The following is a 23,817-nucleotide window of genomic DNA, read 5'->3' on the forward strand; positions in this document are numbered from 1 at the left end:
CCAATGAAGTCAACTTTAGGTTTTATATATACAGTATATATTGCACGGTTGTTACGGTTGTGTTGGCAATGTTTTTAGTTTATTGTCAAGTTAGTTTTTTTGTTTTTCTACGCTATAGGCATTTTAAAATATTTTTTAAGAGAACGGACCTAACCCCAGTATTGTTACTATCTAATGCCAACCATTTTGTTAGAGAACACCATTATTTGATATCCAGAGAATAATTGGATCTGGGTCAATATCAATACTGTAAAAATCGACCTGGAGTCTTTTTATTTGAAGACATTTCCTAGCACCATGAGCTCTGCCTTATCCTATAAGCGCTGAACACTGATGTAAATATATAATTGTATTATTCATATTTGTTTGAGATGGGGACGCCACCTATGTCCATATATTAACGCAAATATGAGTGAAGGATGAGTGTAGAATGGAGTGTGATGCCTTGTGGTACATTGTTACTAACTAAGATCAGCTGTTTCATTAGTCAGGATCATTTATTAAAAGCCCAGACTGATCAAGGACAGCTGGGTCCAGTTTCGAACCATCAAAAAAGTTGTCAACTTTTCTCAGGATCGAATCGAATCAACCAATTAATTACTAGGCAAGCACTGTAACACTAAGCAGTCCATACTTATTTGTGGAACTTTTAACAATACGTCAGACATTTACAGCAAAAAGGAGCAGTCATTGAAATTCCTCAAGTTACAAGACTATTATCCTAATGTGAATTCTGTAAGCCGATCCCTACAGAACCAGAAGTCACGCTGCCTTTTAGCTCAGTCACTGTAATGGGAACTAAGTGAACTTAAAGGACACTACAGCTGGACTTTCCTGAACGTCATCAAATTATATGGTTTTAATAATGCAAAAAACAATCCTAACCTTGAGACTCGACAGTACAGTTTCACAATGTCTTTGATGAAATCCAAAGGAATTTAAGTTATTGCAGGTTATTATGAAATTGTACCTGTGTCTTGTTACTAAGTATAGTTAAAGATAACTATAGGCCTATACCAATTCATAATATAACTGATATTCGAGAGTTGAGCACTTAACTCAATGTAGTAGTTATACAGTATTTTTTCGCAAAGCATCCCTTACTGTTGGCTATATAGTTTCAATTGAATTTTTAGCATGATTAGCATCAAAGCGAAGCACATAGAATTACATTTGCCTGGGTTATAACAACTACTCTGCAAACATAAAATCTTAGGAAATCCTCTCTAAGATCTTGTTGAAACTTCCCTACTGTATTATTTTTCAACTTTGTCAGTGGCCGTTTAACCTGAAGATCCCAAAAATAAACATAACATGATGTAGCTCAACATTATTACAGCTTCTGACAATATAACTTTGATTTCGGGTTTTAAAATAATTGTTTAAGGGTGAATAGAAATTCTGTACATGTTGTGAAAAGGGCAAAGCTGTTAAGGAATTTGACACTACAAATTATTAGACTGTTAGACGGAATTTTGTATGATAACAAATATTACTATAGCAAAGATAAAAGTAAGTGAAATGATAGTGTGTGATAACAATCTGTTTTTTTTTTTTTTTTGGAAATTCAAACAACAAAAACAAAAATTCAACAAATAGAATTAAATAAAACTCTTAGTAATAAAATCAACCAACATTGAAAATAATTCACTGACAAATGATAATCAATAACAAAACAGATTATAAATGATTTTAGACCAACTAAAATCCAAAACACATGTAACTGAAGGAACTTAAGAAACTTGTATGAAAATTAACACAAATCAACACAACAAAACCACAACAATCACAAGAGAGTTAAAGAACACAACTGATAAGAGACTGGACCTGGTAGAGGCAATGGTAGAGAGAGAGAGAGAGAGAGGGAGAGGGAAGAGGGGACAGGAGAGAAGAGTGGCTGGGGAAGGGGTAATAACAGGACACTATGGTAATTACAAACCTACTACATCACAGACTGATCCTGATCACCACAACATGCATGGGAACATACAATCTGCTATCCGGTAACCTACATGTGCTGAAAATCATGAAATGGTGGCACAATCTAAGTAGAATGACCAACCGGTAACATTTGTGAGCTGAAAATCATGAAGTGGTGACACAATCTAAGTAGAATGACCAACCGGAAACGTTTATGAGCTGAAAATAATGAAGTGGTGACACAATCTGAGTAGATTGACCAACCGGTAACATTTATGAGCTGAAAATAATGAAGTGGTGACACAATCTGAGTAGAATGACCAACCGGTAACATTTATGAGCTGAAAATAATGAAGTGGTGACACAATCTGAGTAGATTGACCAACCGGTAACATTTATGAGCTGAAAATAATGAAGTGGTGACACAATCTAAGTAGAATGACCAACCGGAAACGTTTGTTTATGAGCTTAAAATCATAAAGTGGTGACACAATCTAAGTAGAATGACCAACCGGTAACATTTATGAGCTGAAAATTATGATCTGGTGACAAAATCTGATAGGTAACCAACTGCACTAAAAATCATGAAGTGGAGAAAAAATCTGATAGGTAAAATACTGGGCTGAAAATTATGAAGTAGTGACAAAATCGCCAGAATTACGTTTAATTTTCAATGATTGAACAACCACAAAACCAATGAAACAATGCCTTAAATGAGCAATATTAATTTGTTCAATCTATAAAACAGCTAAACCACCTTTTCTGGTACCTTTACTCCACCACCTTTACTCAGTAGTGGAAAGCTAAGAAGTTGTGCTTGTCTAATTATCACAAAGTTGCCAATTCCTGAGAAAAGTCAGCAAGGTTTGGCCTGTTTGAAACTGAACCATGGAATATTTTATCTTCTATATACGGTAACCTACATACAAAAATCATACATCGATAACAAAATGTAAGAACAATAATCAACTAACCATAAAAAAATTTAAACAGAGCCCCATATAAGTTTACCCAAATTAAATCAATAAAGTTTTTGTGGCTCAGTTTTGTCGTTTTGTGTATTTGTTGCCATTGCCATTGCCATTGTACGTATTTATTGTTGGTAGGCCTAGCCATTTTAAATTCCTACTGATGGAGTTTTATTTGAGAAAATTAAGGCCAAAACTAACAGAATTGAGGTTGAATATTACAATTGCCATGATATTGTTTTACAAGGCTTAAAAACTGTCTTGAAAAACGTTTCAAAACTGTTAAAACATAACTACTATACAACAATTAGTTAAAGAACTTTTGATGAAAAAAACACTAAATGAAAAAAAAAACAATACCGGTATTTAGTCCAGGATAAATAAGGTTTCAAAATCAATTTAAGCATAACACAACACAGACTAGTTTTCTGTTTATTAGATAAAAAGAAACACTATTAACTGTTACCTGAAGAAAAGTCATGATGGAAATATATTCCAGCACGTCCAAGAGATGCAAACCCCATTGAATGTTTTGGCAGACTATGTAGTGAGAGGGAAGAGATCAGTGATCTCCGGACCGGTTCTCAACTTGGAATATTCCTACATAGACTCACCGCAAAACCAAAACAAAAGCACAGTAAGTTTCCGAAAAAGCTGTTCCTACCCACCTAGAAAGAAACCGGTTCCAAGTTGTATTACCTTCACAAGCTGAAGGTACTAAGCTTCATTTATATATTTCAAGGGTCGACATAAGTTCAAATTAGTTTTATATCTTTTGAGATAGCATATAAACTCATCTGCTAAACTAGTTAAATTTCATCATTGACACAGGAATCTTACGACAACTACTGGATTGGAAAAAAAACTACATTTTGATGAAAATACAACTCAATTTTGTAAACAAAGAATTATTATCGATTTTTAACAAACACAACAAAATAACAAAATAAATAAGGGAATAAATAACTAACACACTTAGTAAATTAAAGACCTCATCACATTGATGCATTTTAGACATAAGACAAAACTGCTAGGGTGGCTGAGTTATTACTTGCCTTCATATCTGAAAGTTATTGGGTCAATCCTAAGATGCCATTTTTCATTTGGCATTTAACTAATATAATGCTACCTAAATAAAGGTCAAGGTTAAACAGTAACAAGACCCGGGCTTGGACCTATCATATCCCTTACAAAAAAGCAACAAAAGAAAAATAACCTGAAACAATAACAACAAAGTAGAAACACACAACATGCCAAAAATATGTCTCCAGCTTTTCTACATGGATGATATATCTTCATTAAACAAAAGCAGGTTTATTTCCATGATTATTAATTCTTGCCAAATCAATACTATGTAAATATTCAAATATTGAAATGAAACTTTTACTTTCAATGAATGAATGTTATACAGATTTATAACCCAAAAAGAAAAGAAAATCGTTAAGATTTGAAGAAAAGTTTAGGTTTTATTTCAAAACGGAGACAAGTTTGAGAAATTTTTCAATTCAATTATCCTTCCTCACAAAGTTGTAGACCTGTTTCTCATGATGCTGTGTCTATAGCCTTGATCAGGGAGAAGTGAGTGTCCATCTGACTACATTCCCCCCCCCACTCACTCTTTCTCTCTCCCCCCCCCCTTGAACGTATCCTTGCTACCATCTCTGTGGTTTCAGAATGAGATTATCACTCCACAAAACCTCTCAACCTACACCTTACTCAACTCGATAGAAAGAAACTCCCAATACACCGCCAAAAGTTGTACAGTATTAACATTTGAAGTCAAATTATTACAACACTATAGTTGTAAGGCCTAATGCATTTGTTTGTGTACAAGGTAGGCAGTTATAAAGATGTGATTAATGAGTGAGTACCAACGAGTTCCATCTTGCATTTGTGTCACAAGCTACATCTTGAGGCCCACACACACATCTATAGTAATAAAGCAGAACTTCGATTAAAAATCTATCTTTTAACCATCACTCTCTGTTATCTTCACCCCGCTATAGTACATGTTATTTTATTTCACAGTACAAACATTGAACTAGTACAACACACATATAACTGTTCAGTATTACTCTTGTATATAAGTAATTTAAATATAAATAAGTATTATTCACTTGTACAGAATTTCTGTTATCCGTTTTTTCGCTTAACCGTTACACTCCCGGACCCGAGAGGAGGTGCAGGGGGAGGGGGGAGGCTTAGAGGTTCTACTGTAAGCTGATCTCAACGTTTGAAGTGTAAAATAGGTTGTCTTAACTTTTGATTGATACGTTTTTAATCAAAAGCAGAGACTCCGTACTGTCGAAGATTTTGCTTATAGTAATGTAAACTATTAGTGTTTGCGTCATTGTAACTACATGGTCTTCATCATTGCTCTATTTTTATTGTTGCGTATTGTCCATTATAATTAGCAATCCACTTAGTGTGTGATCAGCGGTCAAATTGAGTCGTTCTTTATTCTTACAACTAGATTGCACACACAAGTGTGGCACAAATACCATTTGGAACATACCAATTTCAATTTCAAATTCCCAAGACGGTTTAAAAAACACCTCAATTAAATGAACTTTTCATTATTCCCTGACACATCGCTATTGACCTCATCAATGTAAAACGTCTAAAAGTACGATGGCACTCACAAGTAGCCATGACACCAACGCTGGTGTCAGAATTGTGCAATGAGAACAATGGAGAAAGTCACTTTACTTCTCTTTGAGTCTAGGAGCCGCAGGCGAGGAATAGCAACAGATAGAATGATCGGGTTTGGAATCCATTATAAAGTAAAAGGCATAATTTAATTTTGGGATATTAATAGAAACAATTTTTTGTATCGAAGCCTGTTGCATTTGCATTAACATTAAACACTTTTGAGGGAAAAGCGGTAAAGTCATTAAGTCAAGTAAATTTTGTTGGAATGCCAAGGATTGAACTGGTCTTTTCCGCACTGGAGCCCTAGACGCTAACCAATAGGAAACACACCCAGGACCTGACACATAGACTTAATTTTATACATAGATTTATTTCAACTATGCAACAAATAGTTGGAAACGTATTGTTTTTATTTAATAAACGCCATCAGTAATGTGAAAAAAACCATACGCTTTTAAAGCAATAAGATCAGAACCAGCAGATCTTTTTGAGGATACACACCAGTAATCAAACATGTTTATCTTGTTCTAAAGTTCAAAACTACAACCACAAAAAACACATTCTATTTGCTATTCATATTATTATAACAAAGAGATAACTTCATGACATTCTTCAGTTGACACACAAACGCAGGACTGGGTGACTGTTGAGATAAGATGTGAAAAATGGTGGATAATAGTCTGTACAGGTTAATTCACGCTGAGGGTGGGTGTTACCTTGTAGTATACAAAATACTATAACTTAAGTGACACCCTGGTAATAGATTATTCAGAATGCCCTATTATTTTAGTAACGTCATAAAGTTTAAACAAACAAATGAAATAACTATCCCAATAATCAAGTCTTCCTATTAACAGCGAGCATCATGAAATAACAGTACCTCAGTAAATAGTTTACTGATTATACAATTATTTTTTAAACGTCGGTTGAACTTTTAGAAAGTGCGAGTAAAATAATGCCGATTGTGTCTTTCTATACACGTCGAGCAGCACGAAATAATATAGTACCTTGGTAATATGATTTTTTTTGGAACGTCGTCTGAACGGTTAGTTTGAGCGAGTAAAATTAAACTTTGATTGTGTGTTCCTATTAACAACAAACCGGCTTAAATGTTCTAGACGAGGAAGTAATAGATGACAAAAATAATAGTATTATTTCACTTATTACCGAAAAGCTAAAGAACGATTCTGACTATTATTGCAAAGTAACCGTGTTTCCTATCTCTAAATCATACTCCTAAAGTTTAGACGTGATAGATCTCACAATAATATCCAAAACTATACACTGCGTTGGTAGACTTCTTCTTGTTCTGGATCAAAAATACAACTTCTTTTTCTACAAACTAAAAAAGTTTGAACCGTAAAATTTTCAATATAAGAAGGAAAGGATTCAAAATTTAAATATACAGATTTGTGTACACAAAATTGAAATTACAGCAGTAAAATTTGCATGTACTAGATGAACTACTACTATGTACTAGATGATTTTAGATGTAGTAGATGAAGTTGTACTAATGTTGACTAGTTTGTTTACTTTTCTATACAAAATGTCACCCCAGTCAAATGCAGAGGGATTTTTGAACTATCAAAAGTTGTAATCAAACAAAATGAAGTCTACTGTATTTTCTCCGTTTCTGTTTTTTATTCCCTTCAAAATTAGAGAAGTCATTGTATCACTTTATAATTCATATTGTAGGCAATATCATTTTAATATAAGATTTGATTTGAATATCTAGGCAGCTGCAAAAGATGTAATTTAACTAAAGGATATCTGTTAAAACGCCGAGATCAGATGATGTTGTAACTCTACAATAACTTGCACATTTATAATCCAAAGTTCAAAACCAACGATTCATGTTTCAAAGATTTTTCCTTAAACGTAGTTCAAGTAGGATTGATAATATTTGTTAATTCTAGATACTAATTTCTAACACACATTTCTAATAGTTTTTTCCAACTAAACTATCCACTTACGAATCCGTCTGAAACCATTTAAACATCCATGCACCTCTAAAACCTAACTAACATCAGACAAAGACCTCTAAAACAGAACATCCAACAGAGACTAAAAGTCTAGAGGGTCAGGGGTACCAACATCGGAACATCCAGTGCTACATAACAATCAGGTGCTGTACAGCTACAAGTGCCAACACGACGGCAGGAACAAACGTGTCCACGTACTTTTTTAATGTTTTGGACATTTATGTAGCCTTAATCAAGAGTATTACCAATTTTTAGGCTGGTTAAGATTTTAGAATATTTCATTAAACTTCATATTTAAAGTGGCATTACAAACTTGAAATACAATGAATCTCCAAACGGAAAAGGAACAAGCTAAGTAAATATTGTGGGGAAACAATTATTACAAGGAGAGTTTGTTGAAATACAGTAGAACCCCGTATTTTAGAACTGGATAAGTCCGACCTCGGTTGGTCCGAATACTTGCTTGATCCGACCGTGCCATCGCTTACCGATGACAATGTTATCGCAGTAATACTATTTGTCATATTGCAAATTTGACTATTTGCCATGGTCATGTGGAGATCTTCACCGTCTCCCATCGCGGCAAAATCTTTGTTTATTTAACCGCGATACAGAGACATCATTCTTTTCCACGATTGTTATAAAATATTGAACGTCTACCAATGGTCATGGGAATACTATAATCGTGTTCTATGATCGTAAAACATTCCTTGACAAATACCACTAAAGACGAGTGTATAAATCTGGTAATAACGACTGTGAAGTCTAAATAAAAAACAATTTTCTGCTCATTACATTGGTTTTGAAATAATTTCATCACAAGTTCAACAATTTAGTACGTAACACGTTTGTTCCTAGGGAAGGCATTTTTCAGACGAAAGTTTCATGACAGTGCTATACTACACTAATTGGTGGCCCACCGTTTTATTTGTTAAACATTTTTCAATTTAATTTTGGTATTATTAAGGATAGTAAAAGACTGTTAAACTCTAAATTATCCCTGAACTTGTGTACAAATTATAATTAAATTAGTAATATCAACAGAAACTGTTTAATGTGTATTAAACAATTGAATCAACTTTTGACGACATAATAATTTTAAAAAATTTAAAAAGTTATTTATTTGTGTTGAACATGTATTTTCTTATTGATCGAAATGGGCCACCTTCTAGGGGGTCTAAAGCCTCACAACAATCAACCAAGCTCTACTTCTTTGGCCTTTGTTCCTTTTAATATAAAAACAGTTTTGAACAAAAATGATTATATTTATATTCTAATTATAATTATTATTAACTTGTTGGAAAATAAATAGTTCAAAGATTATGAAAACAAAATTACTATACCAATGAAATTTTGTTTTTGTTTTTATGTTGATTAAAATGGGTGTAGGCTATCAGTGGGTTTAGATTTTTTTGTTGGTCCACAATTGAGTGGAACCTCGATAATAAGTGTAATTTTGAAATACCATTGAGTTTATATTTTATTCCTAGTTACATGTTACTGGAAACCTCATATTACTATCTGTGTATTTTCTTGCTATTGCTATTGATTTATTAATGATTGGAGAATCCAATGTAGTTATTTAATACTTGTTTTGTAACAGTGAGTTAGTTTAGTTTCACCTTTTCACAAAAACTCTATAAATGCAGATTAGAGCTCAAATTAAATTTCAAAGTTTATTTGTTTTGATGTAATATTTATTCTAATTTGAATGAAAAACTTAACTGTCTGCAGTGGTAAAATGAAAACGGGAATGTTTTGTTAATACATATAAAATTAGTAGTGATGCAGGAATTGTATAAATATTTTTTTTCTAATTACAACTTTTATTCCTGATATCTAGTTTAACATAAAAATGCTAACAACTTATTTACAAAATCAAAATAATCCCTTTTAATTTTAGGTCAAAACACAAAACTTTGCGGGAATAAAGGCCAAAAGAAGATTAGAGCCCCACCTCATCGCCTGTTTCAGTGGAACCCATTGTTGCCTGGGTCTTCAATATAGTGTAGAGCTTACAGTACGGCGCCTTGAGAACCTACAATAACACAATAGGTACTGCCAACCGCACAACCGAAAACTACCCTAAAGTCCCTACAGGTAAAAACATTCTCACTTTGTATAGTACCAAAAATAGTGGTTCCATGATAACTCAGGAAATTCTCGGCTACAACCAAAAGGTTTTTGTACAAAGTTTGTTGTACTGAGCAAGAAAATGTTTATGATTTATCTAACAACATTCTTTAGCCATAAAATAAGTATCACTATTCAACCAACTAAATTAGTAGAAAAGATTTCATAGCAAACATTCTTAGCAGTTTAAGAAATAAATAACATTATTTCTGGTGTCATCATGAACCTCTTGTAACAACTAATTATATACAATTAAATCATCAGAATGTATTTTAGCCTTAAAATATTTTCATTCTATACCACACAAGAAATACTTGGTGGTACAACCATTTTTTTTTTGTTAATAGATTTTAAAACCTGATAAAAAATCTAATTATTTGTGTATTAATGAAGTTAGGAGAAAACATTTATTAAGTAGAGAAAAGAGTTGAGAAATTTAATAATCAATGCTTAAGTGCTGCAGTAAAATGAATTTACCCACCTTACAAAAAAATCTTAACTAGCAAAATAAAAGGAAAGTTAAGACAACTGACAACACTTTTTAGAAATATTTGCTGGATTTAAATATTTTTAGTATCCGTCCATATTTTCCAGCGTTAAACATGTCCTCAGATAAGAATTTCACTGTCATTCATTTGGCACTAGCTCAGTGACACTCAGCAAAATTTGTTGATCACTTGGACTACTTTATAGTAAAAAGCTCACATAGCATTACTTTTATAAACGCCAAGTAGTAGTAGTCTTCAAACGCCAAGCAGTAAGTTATCTTCCCTCAATATTCACACCCGTACCACAAATTAACTTTCCCCAACAACTTTGTAATGTTGGACAACCAAGCACTCAATCAACCCCACCACCAGTAACAGCACAGTCTCTTACCTCCCAACTCTCGCGTGTGAGGTCCGCGATGTCGTCGTCGTCGCTGCCTCGTCGTCCGTCTTGTCGCGCAGTAGCGTCCTCCGTTTCCCACAATTCCGTGTCAGAGTCAACCAGCTCGTAGCCTCTGTCGGCCACTGTAGTCTCGTCCAGATCTCCGTACAACTGAGGCACCCACACCATTAGGAACCGGTACAAGTCGTCCACCCTGCGAAATAATAGGTTGATATACAATCTTATGACGTTGATGTTTTGTGATTTTATTACAAGTTCCAAGAGAACGACAACAATTTTCCAAGTTTATTATCGTATTAGATAAGCGTGTCAAACCATTCAATAAGTCGCTTTACATCTTCTCATAGTTTATCCCTATTTCTATTTCACCAACTAATAAGATAAGGACATAATTGACAGGACTCTAACAATAGAAACCCTCTTATAGGGATATATTGGCACCAAACTCTTATAAAAAAGTAATTAACTTAAAACCTGAAGAATACAAATATGATACACAGGCCTAATAGTCAAATTCATTTTTCTGACGATTGATTTTGCCAATTTGTCGAAGAGGTTTCTTTTTGCGCTGATACTGCACAAAAGCTTGACAATCTGTAAATAAAGTACCAATTCGTTTAATTCTCCTGAGAAACCTAACCTATAAAATCACTTAAACATCTGACTTGTTCCCTCACCGTTCTCGCGGCACACTGAACCAATATTCAGGCCTCATCTTCTTCTTGCCGTAGGACATGATCGGGGTGCTCTTTGGTATTTTCTTGTCCTTTGGTTTGCCCATCCGCAGCCTCAGGTAAAGTGGAGGGTCATCACATGACTGCGCTGGCCGAGGTATCAGTTCTGCCAACACAACATTCACTGGTCAACAAAATTCCCTTCAAACTATTTGGATAAAAAAAAAAACTTATATAGTAAATCAGTTAATGTATGAATTAGTTTTAACACAGATTTAGTTTTGAGTTTATATTCTGAAACTTGTAACTACTATTATTTCTACTACTAGAGGACTAGAGGTAAATCATCTTTTATGTATTTTGAAAGATTAAACAAAAAACTGGATCTGAACCACTGTTAATAGAACCAAGCTAATCAGGTATCCAGTCAGAAATACATTTAAACTTATATTTACAAAAGTAGGTAACTATAACTTAAATTTGTCTGAAATTTATAGTAAACAAATCTCCATCTTCACAAAAAAGTTTAGCAAGAGAAGAGTTAATTTGTATAATTGTTTTAAAAATAGGTAGTCAATATTCATAATAGGGCAATTTTTTTAGACTAAAATTAGCAAATTCTTTTTTTAACCCAACACTCAACATTTTTTAAAGATTAACAAAACTAGCCAAATACTATGAATAATGATTACTCTTAAATGTGCACAGCAGCTATCCCAATCATGCAGGAAACATGCTTGCATTTAAACTGTCATGTCAGTTTTTTGAAAATAAATAAACAGGGTGAAACAAAATTTTGAACGATAATTATTTAAATAAAATTTATCTGAAGCTAATTACAAAATAAATTTCATTCTCAGTAGGCTCCTGGTAATTTAAGCTTCAAGAATATTATTAAATTCGAAAAACTATAAGAAGAATAGTAGCAGTTTTTCTTACTATTGTTATGTATGGATTGCAATTAAGTAAAATAATAATTAAGTGTACCAAGAAAATTGAATTGCTTTTGAAGAAGTCACATTAATTAGGACCGCAAACATTTCAAGTGATTTTGTACAATTTAAGATAGGCCTACTACAACAATTACTCTATATGAAAACTTGACTTTTTATAAAATTGTATACAACACCAGAAAAAGTGAACACTTAGAATCCAAAATTTTGCCGACTTCCCATACAACATAAGAAATTAAATTATTAGTTAAACCTTTAAGAAAAATGTGAACTTATTTTTATATCGAGACAAACATTAAAATAACTTAGTCAAATGATTGGCAAACCAAGTTTTAACAGGAAGCACAGTAGTTAGTGTGTGAACTGTGAACGTACCCAACACTTCTAGTTGCGGAAATAGTGGGGCATGTACTGGGGGAGGAATCAACAAAAACATACGTGTTAGTGTATGTATGTCCACACATGCAGTAGTTGCTGCATTTAACTGTACGTTAAACCATTGACCTGGACACTATACTCCGTGCTCAACATTTAGGCGGTTTTAGGGGAAGAAATCTATCCCCTCCACGTGTTGATCCTTAAAACACAGCCCAATAGCTGAGATTTGTCAAAACTTCAATCAGCAGAAAAAAGTGTTTGGGGACCCCTCAACCTGCTTAAATATTATTAATGGACTATAAAAGGGACATCTCATCTATATGGACCAGATTCAAATTTTTTTTAAAGAATATAATTGAATGAAACATTTCATAGAGTGCTAAGTCTAAAATTTTCAATCGATTACCTTCGTTATTGTTACTAGAGAGCGTTGATTAAGCAAAGCCCGGTAACCAAAAATAAGAATGAAATACAACATCTATAGTAAAATATAGGTCAAAGTGAGGTAAAACCAGTCTTCGCAATAGAAGTACAAGATAGAAGTTAAATAGTTTACTAAACGTAAAACGTCGTTAATATAAATAAAAAATAAAGGGTTATTTGACTTTGAATTATTATTCTTGCTAAAATATTAGTGTTTAAAAATTTGCAATAAAAAAACTGTATCTTTTAATTTTCTCAAAATAATATTTTTATTAGTATCATTTTTAAGAAGGTTTAACGATAATTTACATAACTTTGAAAACACATTTAAATGCAGCAACCATCAAATATAACACAGTAATTTCAAGCTCTTGTTTAATAAGAGTTGAGCAAATGGAAGGAAAAGGCATTTTGGCATTACCGGTAATTCAAATTTTACTTTTAAAATACTTTTAGTAGAACTAACAGCACCTCAAGTATTTAAAACAAGAGCTTTTAGTTGTTCCCCTCAGAATGTAACAAGATCAAATGGTCGTAAAATGTTAGAACTCGGACATTAAGTAGGGTTTAGATAGTATTTTGAAATCATTGAAATCACAAATTTGCCATTTAGGTAGAAATAGCGTAGTAAAAAAATGATCTGTAAGAAACCTAATTAATTGTTCTTCAAACCCCTCATCTTAAATTTTAACTATGAATGTAATTGGCAAAAGAATCTCACTATTTATATCATAGCCATATCACATGTTTTTAATTTTTTTTTTATGAAAATTATCATTGAATTATACAGTTTTGGAAATAAACAACACTTAAAAAACAAAAAAAAACAATTTAATTAGTATATTAGGATTCTGAGAGAAACAACACACAATAAACAGTGTATATTCAAAGCATCTAAACTACCACACAGCTATAAAGCAGTGATTTAAATTATCCTACATATAAAACTGTTTAGCATTACTAAATATTTTCTAAATGTAATGAAACAAATTTAACTATTTTTGTTACAGTATTTTGATAACCAGATCAAAATGTCAACAACTACTGTTTTCTTATTGCATACCAATAATTGTCATAATTTTACTAACTGGTTTTAAAGTATCTTAATTTAAATACAAACCCATTTCAATCATGTCATTTTTGAATTCCAACAATAATTTGACGCTTGCAAGACGAAGGGGGAGCATATGATAAGCCTATGTAATTACGTCTCATCTTGCGAGCATCAAATTGTCAACTTTATACAAAGTAATAAAGGGTAAAAAGTATTTTATAATTTGTAGCCTAAGACATTGCTGTGTTGGTATCACAGTGTCAAACTACTAATTAGTCCTAACTCACTGTTAATTGCTTGTGAATTATTAATCATTACCAATTGAGATGTGGGTGAAACTGAATGTATTTTGTCCCAAATGTGAGAGAATTGAGTGTAGGATGGAGAAAAATGTCTTGTGTAAGCCGAACCATTTATTAAAAGCCCATCAAGAACAACTCAGGGTGTATCCGGTTTTTAACCCTCAGTTTCTAACTTGGCACCAGCAACCTTTTGATAGTTGAGTACTCACCTATAACTGTACCTATCAGTATAAGTACAGTAGAACGTCAATAATACAGATTAATTGGGACCGGACCCCGTCCAGATTATCGAAATAACCCTAAAAAAGGCCAGCCTGCACCATATGAGAAGAAAAGATTTTAAATTGTATACTTTCTACTATAGGTACACTAAAGGGTATCTATTATATTATTAAAGTGATACAATCAAATTTTATGTAAACGGTTAAGGCCATTTACCAAATAAAAATATAGGCATGTGGCATATTAAAATGAAGCTTAGAGTGTGTAGATTTGCCGAAAAGTATTGATATGGACGAACTCCCTAAGGGCTCTGCCCCACAGGCTGATTTCCAAAGGGCTACGCCTTGCATGTTTTGGAAGTTAACGTTATTCAATTAATTTATTGAACAACAGCTGGCCAATGCAATTGACAATGTAGTTTGTTTGTTTACATTTTTGTTTACTTATTTTATTATTTAATTATGTTCTTAAAAGAGGTGAGGTGAATTTACAGTGAAGCTATTTCTAGCTGTTTGATACAAGTGAGTGATTAAAGGTGTTCGAAACACGATGAATATGAGATTAACAAATCATGTATATCGTTCGTTCCAAGAGGTTGTCACCATTTCATTGAAAAGTATTCAAGTAAAGTATTAAAGGCGTCGTGAAAGAGAGCGGAGTGGTCAGTTACAACCGTACCTACCTCGGCCACCTTAAGACGTAAGGTATGAAGCAATGACTTTATATCTACACAGTGTGGATACAAAGTCAATGGTACTAGGGTTTCACTTCTTTTAACATCCTTTCAGATGACAATTTCTCGAACTTGGGCCTTTTAAATTAAATATAAAGTCAAAGTTGATTAAATTAATTTAATAGTTGCTTATGTACATCCGTGAATTCGCGGGTATAACCTCTTGTAAAACATAAATGAACACAAAGCATTTGTTAACCAGCGTTAGTGGTTTTATTTGCAGCAAAGTCCTCAATTTGTTTCAAAAGACAGTATAAAGTTTTATTTCTTGCCTGACACAAACCTAGATTATTGAAGGTCCAGATTTTACGTCTGAATTATCGGCGTTCTACTGTCGTATGAGCTACCCACTACAAGCGAAGGGTACCATTGTTTTTGTCTAACAACTCCATGGACCAGTAAATCAGAGTACAGATATTTGTGCAATACTTACTGTCAAAGGAGACAAAGAGTTCGGGCATGTCCTCTACGCTGACCATGCTGCGATAGTCCAGCTTGGGGCCGGTCTTGTCTTTGTGATGCGGCTGATGTTGTTGTCTGATGAAGGTGCCGACTGAGGAACGCCTGAACAACACCATCATGATAAACAACATAAAACACAACAACTGAGTACTGAACGATATCTTTATTGATAGAAGTAGACATACCAGTCCTATGTAGCTGTAACAAGTTTTAGAATACAAATGAGTGTAGTTTTTTTTATTAAATTTTATAAAAAAGAGATTTGCGGCCTATATTAACATTGCAATTGCTCATCTACAAGGGCCTCGGGCCTGAGCGGGTAACGTATCCATCTATTTGGAATGTCAATTATCCTGATAAAAAAGACCACACAATCTGAAGATTTTTAGTAGACAATTAATAGACATCAATTAAATATATTTCATAACAATAGTAGAAAATGGGTTATTAAATTTTTGAGACCATACTTATGTATGAAGTGCAAGGACTTTAAATATTGTTGAGAATAGGCAAAGACCCACTTTTACTCGTGTTTAGAACGTTACTTTTCGCTAGGCAAAAAAGACTCTTTATTCAAAAAATAAAAAAAGGACATTGGAAAGATAGGAACATTTCAAAACCAATATCATTATTTTTTATAGAAAGTTAGGCCTTCAATTTAAAGTTTGAATTTAGATTGATTGTACAGTTTTGGTTGTTGCAATTTGAAACAGAAAAAAATTTGGCAATCGGAAAAATCCCAAAAAGATAGAAAACATTCTTTTTGCGAAGTAAACAATGTGATGATGAAGTTTCACAGGTGATAAACATATATAACGATAACAGGCGATTTCACAGTAGTGTAGCAAAGTAGTTAAAGTAGTATTTTTCTAGTCATTTTTTTTCTTTAGTTTAGTCATTTACATTTTGTACAGTTAATTTATACTACCGTGTATGCTTTTACCACATTTTTATTTTTTTTGCATTATGACATTATTTGTTCTTTGTACATTATCTATAAGCAATTTATGTGTCTTATAATATTGAAGCTTGTCCATGCACTGTTTTTGTGTTTATGACAATAAAAAATCTTGAATCTTGTTATTTAGTTGACAGCTAACATATAGACATCTACACATACACTTTACACAATAATATCTACAAACATAAATTTGATTATTACTCTATTTTTTATTTTGTTTTTATCAAACACAGTTGAGATTAGTTGTACTCTGGTTGCAAGACTGTATTTCACAAAATTAGCTTATTTACTTATAACCCAATTAGAATTTAGAATTTATTTCCAACCTCAATGACTAACTGTTATAGGGTAGGCTACATAATTTACAACACTTACAAAATATACTTACAACGTTTAAATATATTGGGAATTAACAAAATAAATTTGCTATAAAATTGTTTTGTCTGCGGTTGTGTCCACTATTGCTCTATTATCTACCATCTAACATAAAATCTGATCCAACATTAAATTCGTGCAAAAACTTAGTGTTTTACTATTTTTACAGCCACAAAATAAGGTTATGCAATAGTGTATCTATCTGCCAATTAATTATTATAATTTAAAATTTAAAATGGTGATGTTAGATAAAAAATAACAGTACGCCTACTGGTACATGAAAAGAATTAATCAGATATGTAGTGTGATAATTATTTACCAAACACAAGAAGTATCACTGTTTTTCTGATTTGGTGGCCGCAAAATAATTTATCGTTAACAGAACTATATTTTCTTTTACAGCTAAAATATTGTCTACCATTTCCATGCTGCTGTCTATGGCCAGAGCAAATAAAATTAACAGGTTCAAAATGATGATCACTCAAGGAATATGAATGAGTGATACTAAGGTAGTAAATATATTTTATTTTACTATGTTACAGCACTTGTTTCAAACACTGGACTAAATTCAACGATTATGTCATTTATATTCACCAGAACTAAAGATTTCAATGTGGTAGGACTAAAATTAACTTTTTAATAAACAAAAACACTATCGAAAAACCCCTAAAAATACACACAGTGACCAAAAGGGTAACATAAAAAAAAACACACACACAGTGTTCACGAGCAAAAGAAAAGTGCGGTAAAAGAAAACTGAAGAGGACAAAACGACGTTAACAATCAAAAACACAATACTCAACACTCAACCGACTTACCCTACGTTAGTAATGGCGCTAGTGATATTTGATGGCGAGAAGCTTGCTAGACCTTGGGGTTTGGAAGGGTCTGCAGAGGCTGGAGTGGGGGGAGGCTCGGGGGTGGAGGGGGGAAAGGGGAAACGACCTCCCTCTTCGCTCGGAGTCTTGGTGAAAAGTCCGGAACTAAAATCCGTCACCATGTTAATGGGAGAACTACTCGCAGTTGGAAGAGAAATAACAGCGAGAAGAGCGAAAAGGGGATGAAAGTATGAAGAGGATCAGCGAGAAGGAAGCGGGGGGAAAACAGAGAAAAAGCACAGAATTAATGAAGATTAAGCCAAGCGTAAAAGTAAGAAGTTAGTAACACATTAGTAAGTTACAACACTAGTAATATCTTACTCAGTTCCAAAATGCAGTTAATTTTGTAACACTTTCTAATTGTTGGATAACTATATTTATCAGTGATTATTGTAACGTTAACAATACTATGGATCAAATAAAATTAAGTACTGTAGGTTTAGAAGTGAAAAAATATTATTTATTGTTCGTTAATTTTTGATAATTGAAAGTCATTCTAATCAAGTCTGTATAATGATTACGTACCATCAAACAAAAAATAGTTTCAGTTTTTTACTTTTTTGTCTAGGAATCAAAGTGGGTTTCTGTTTGGAATTAATTATCCGTAGTACATTTCAAGGAACATTTTACACTTTTATTATTAGTATTAGGGTGATTTTTTTATACTATTGTGGGCAAAAGTAATATGTTAAACAAGTTCTCATCAAAAGCTACTACAACTGCTAGCATATAATTGGAATGAAAATGAAAATGTCTTTTATTCATTTTCATTTTAAAATATTTTTAAACTATTGTGGGCAAAAGTAATATGTTACAAAACTTTCTCATCAAAAGCTACAACTGCTGGCATATAATTGGAATGAAAATGCAAATTTATTTTATTCATTTTGATTTTAAAATATGCAGATTTGTTAGTTTAAGTTTTCATAAAATGTTGTAAGTTATCATTGAAAGGTGTTTTGGGATCGTTCCACACAAGAGAAACTTAAATTTAATTTAATTTTGCAAATATCAAATGTCTATGTCCCAATTGCTGTAAACATCTAGATTTGTAAAGAAAATTTGATTTGTCATTACAAAATTCACATTTAAACAATTACTCATTTGAAATTTCACATTTTCACAAAAATTTGAAACTGCCCACCATTAATTCAAAAGGTTACGTGTTAGTTGTACAATCCCAGTGAGTTCCAAACCTCAAACCCATGCTGCTAGTGTCGAACGCTAGAACGCTTACCTAGAGAACACTTTAGAGAACACACTGGAGGACGCAGAGTGTGAGGAGGGGGGATGGCTCTCGGCAGAGGAGGGGAGGGAATCCTTCTCCTCCTTATCTCCTGAGAGACCTTCCATCCAAGAGAGGGGGTAAGAGAGTCGCTTCAGCATCTAAACAGAGATAAAACAAAGTTCGAGTCCCACTAGTCTTAATACGATAATTCTGAAAGTCTGAGCCCTTGTTCCCATATCATAAACTCCAGTCGAGTGAACTGGTCTAGTTCACTGGACACCTAGGCCCCCATAATCCACCACCCCTATGTCACGGGGATTCAGTGAGCAGGGGTAATGGCAGCCTAAAGGCCGTAAAGTAAGGTCTGAAGTAACGTGTAAAACAGTACCAGGCTAGAGTCTGGTGTCCTAGGATGTATGTGAAGGTAAACAATTTAAAGAATCCCTACACATACTTTATTTCAGATTCACCAGTATGCAAAATTCATCTGTATTTCAATTTTTAATTGGTAGTCTCGACAACAGCATCCTAAAACTATGAAAATCTGTGAAACGCTACATTGTTTAAGAAGGCCGTGAGGACAGTTGACGTGACCAAAATAACCAAATCTTCAAAAAGCAAGATATTTTCTGTGATGTGAATAACACTACAATCTCCCGTAAAAATAGTAACCAACTGTCTCTGCTCATACCTTGTTTTTCTTTGTCTCTTTCTCGTGGTCGTCCTTATCCCTGAGGTTGATGCCGTCGTGACTCTCGGAGACAGATCTCTCCTGTGATTGGTCGAGACTGAAGCTAACGGCGGCACCAGTTGGTCGTAAAGGTTGTATTGGCACCGGTGGCACAAACTCATCACTCAACAACACGTCTGCGTCTGAATATGTCGACTTGCGTGGTACCTAAAACATGTTACAAATCTTAGTAGGCTTTTCAAAAATAGTTTTTGGAAGATAAGATTGGTTTAGTAATCTATAGTATCTTTCGTTAAATAACACATTATTTTTACAAATCTATTTTTAAGATTTTGAACCAACTGATTGAAAGAGAAATGGATAGAGTTTGAGAAATGAGGAAAAAACTAAAGATTATTTTTCTTTTAGTGTTGGAGTCCGATCAAAATTTACTATGAAAGCTAAACTTTAGAATTTTTAAAGAATAATAAAAACAAAGTCCTAGTTTGACAGGCAACAAAACAGGAATCGGTCTATAATTATCTATAAATATATTGATTTGTGCGAAGTTAAATAAAAGTTAACTGGTCAAGTAGTTTATGCAAGACGGAAAGACCTATTATCAAAACTATATTATATTACTGTCATGTAAATAGTAGTTAATAGATTACATCAGAAATGTGTAAATACATTTGATCTCATCCGTATGGAATTGAATTAATGTTGGATTAACCATAGAGAATTAAGGAACAGAGGAAACCTTCAACAATGCACTACATGTGGTATCTAGCACAAGTCACTTCTCCTAACCCCCCTCTCTCTCCTTTCCCCCTCGCCATCACTACTACAATGCTGAAGAAAGACTTTGTGCCTTAAGCAACAGGAGCTTCCGCACAGTGCTTGCCAATCGGGCTCGGGCGCACTCACAACATACTAGAGCTGATAGCGCTGAGGTCGTCCCATTAGCAAGGTTCCTCTGTCCCTTACTTCTCTGGGTTCGCTAAGGTCAACACTGACCTGTGGTACTACAGGCGGTGGGTCTCTGATGTCAATGCCCGAGTCATGGCAAGACAGTTTGACCAGAAGGCCCTCACTGTTGCGTCTATTGTTGTCCATCACTGTCAACAAAGCATTATGCATGTATTACAAGGTCTGGTGGATTATTACAATAGCCTAGCCGTTATTAATTCTTCTCTGATGAATTCAAATGGGATCGACGTAAGATTGATCACCAAGTGCATATTTTCTGATAGATACTTTCCTGTCACAAATGGTTGTGTTTTGTGTTCAAAGGATGCATTATCTCACAAATGGGTTATTATATTAAGAGTTTGTCTAATATTTTAATCCCATAAAATGTTTAAGGAATTTGTCGGTTTCAAATTTCAACAATTCAGTTTTTATTATATCAATTGTCAACTATTAGCTATTGTTTTAAATCAATAAAACCGAGAAAAGTATGCGCAATAATTTCCTGATTGTAACCAATTTGTTGAATAGATAGCCCCAACAGATTGAAACCAAAATTTTCCATTGATTCAAAAGTTTAGTTTTTTGTTTTTTAATAAAACTTTTAAAACCATAAACTTAATTTTTAAACAAACCCAACAGGCAAGGTCAGTTTTCACAGTCAGGCAAAGTGTCACGTAGTGTTCAAACTACTTTCCTACCACAAAATGTTCTTATGTACTAATATCAAATAAGTCCATCTAATCAACTATTCATCAAACAGGAGCTCTTATATCAATTATCAATCATTTAAGACGGGGAAGCTACTATGTGCGTATTTTAAACCAAATATGAGTGAAGGATGAATGGCTCGATCTTGTAGTCTTGTTAGTGACTATGGCCGACTAGTTCATTAGACACAGCTGTTAATTACTAGCTCATACAGCCAATGTCAACTAAGGGACCTACAGTTTATGGTGGAATTTGAACCACTTTTTCCCTTGTAAAAATCACAAATGCTTCAATCTACCAGGCAAGTTTACTCACCTTGTGTGTCTGACACACTAGCACTCTGCTCCTCCAGCGACCTGACCTTGCTAGGCACAGCCCAGTGATGGTCCAGGGAAGATTTCCTTCTCTCTTCCAGAGATCTTATCAACGCCACACTCTCGTTTTTGGGCGTAGGGTCTTCTGCTTCAGATTCCTAGAGAGTAATAACAAAAATTGTATTGTACATAATCATTTCGGTTGTAAGAATAATTTCGTCATCCAAATTCTCTGCTGATTGAGGCCTACGCAGATTTACATACTAACAAAATCAGCTGATCAGCAATCTATCCGTTGGTCTAACTGTCATGGCCATTATTCGTCATTAAACCCTAGGTTTTATATCGGTATTGTTGTTTAAACATTTGGAAATACAGTAAAATGGTATCAATCCTGTGTCAAAGTGAAGTGTGATACGACTGGTTTGGAATGTGATAACAAATAAATATATAGTATGAATGTGTTACTTTATTGTAGCCTATTTGAGCTTGACTATGATGCTTGGTAGATATAGGACAAATTGAGTTTAAATGGATAAGGTTCAGTGTTTGTTTACTCAAGGTAAGACTTAACTTAAAAATTTGGTACCATAAATAAAATTCTAAGTTTTTGGTCCAAAAACTTGTTAATGTTTTAGGCTAAATGTTACACATTACCTGTTTCTCAGTGGTGGTGGACAAGTTGGTCGGGGTGACTAGGTCTCTGTCAAAGGCCTTAGGGAAGGCGTCTCCCTCCCTCGGCACACTACAGGAGCACAGACTTCCTGCATCCTCCTCCTCCTCATCCTCAGTCGAGGACCTGAAACATGACCAAGGATCTTGGTAAACCTGCATCAATGTGGCAAAAGTGTCTTCAGTGGTGGTTTCAACAGCTACCTTACATATTTTTTAGTAAAAAGTTCACGTTTGGTCATAGTAAGTTTATTTCAGATTTTGGATCCTGAAAACGTGTGTTCTTTTTACCAATTGTGAAGGAAAATGTTTATAACTTAACACTTTTAGAAAGTCGGCTATACAGACAAAATAATACATGAACAAAACAATCTAGGGTGATGAAAATCTCGATTTAACTATCCCATCCTAACTACGTAGGTCAAGCACTAATCAAAACTATGAATGCTTGCCTGGCTCTTAAGGTTAAAAGTATTTAAAAATGCAAACACCTAGGAACAACTTAGGCAATTTTTTTTACACATTAAATGTTTAAAATACCTTGATTATTGCAGATAAATGATTGCAAGAGACAGCACCAACTATAGTTCGGCTGCTTAGAAAACGACCTGCGCGCTAATGCTAAACCAATGCTGGAGGAGGTCGCTTTCTAAGCGGCCGAACTATAGTAATCATCACTACTTGCCTCTTGATCCCTTCCAAACCATGCTGTTTTATTAGGCATTGCTTTCCGTTATTGATTAAGTGTAGTACAAATATAAGGTATATTCCTTTACGTCGACAGTTAAAATGTTGTAGTAAGTAAAACTCACAACATGTTTCGCCTATTGATAATAGGTGAACATTTGAACTGTCAACGTAAAGGTATGTACCTTATATTTGTCTAATTAAACAATTCAGGGGCTATATCATGAATTATAATAAGTGAATAACTTCTTGTTCAGAATCGTACGTGTTATTAAATTACCTGAAAAAAATATATACGTCTAATAACACTAGTAATAACCCTATAACACTTTCATATGTATTTACTGTCTTGGGAGTCAAGAGTATAAGTGTAAATATATTATTACTAGTGTTACACGTTTATCTTTTTGTTTTTTTTCTTAAAATAAGTGTAGTAATTAACTGATAAATTGTCCTTCAGAGATACCTGGTTCAATCTTGAGAATGGTTAATCCTCCTCAAGGTCTATTCTCCTTCTATGTCATTTATAATTTAGTTCATGATTTTAACTATAACTACACTTCCAAGCAAACATTCAACATTAGGTTGGTAATAAGGGAAACTTT

The 23,817-nt window shown here is 33.7% G+C and overlaps 1 protein-coding gene across 8 annotated transcripts in view; it reads right to left on the minus strand.

Annotated features, from left to right (window-relative positions):
• LOC128992329 (TLD domain-containing protein 2-like) overlaps positions 1–23,817 on the minus strand; it is a 419,200-nt gene that overhangs the window by 63,790 nt on the left and 331,593 nt on the right. For 5 of the 8 annotated variants that reach the window (XM_054415850.1, XM_054415846.1, XM_054415852.1 and 2 more), the window contains 10 exons: positions 22,511–22,652; positions 21,855–22,011; positions 20,877–20,977; positions 19,881–20,087; positions 19,199–19,347; positions 17,902–18,096; positions 15,719–15,849; positions 11,224–11,386; positions 10,535–10,739; positions 9,480–9,560 (listed from right to left, as the gene is read on the minus strand). In XM_054415850.1, the coding sequence (XP_054271825.1) occupies positions 9,480–9,560; positions 10,535–10,739; positions 11,224–11,386; positions 15,719–15,849; positions 17,902–18,096; positions 19,199–19,347; positions 19,881–20,087; positions 20,877–20,977; positions 21,855–22,011; positions 22,511–22,652 (1,531 nt within the window). The remainder of the gene's footprint in view (positions 1–9,479; positions 9,561–10,534; positions 10,740–11,223; positions 11,387–15,718; positions 15,850–17,901; positions 18,097–19,198; positions 19,348–19,880; positions 20,088–20,876; positions 20,978–21,854; positions 22,012–22,510; positions 22,653–23,817) is intronic. The other 3 variants (XM_054415848.1, XM_054415847.1, XM_054415849.1) reach the window with 3 other exon arrangements.

The sequence above is a fragment of the Macrosteles quadrilineatus genome, unplaced genomic scaffold, assembly GCF_028750875.1.
Source record: "Macrosteles quadrilineatus isolate MER2022 unplaced genomic scaffold, UCM_ALF_1.0 Scaffold_4__1_contigs__length_99947679, whole genome shotgun sequence".
NCBI classification, from domain to species: domain Eukaryota; kingdom Metazoa; phylum Arthropoda; class Insecta; order Hemiptera; family Cicadellidae; genus Macrosteles; species Macrosteles quadrilineatus.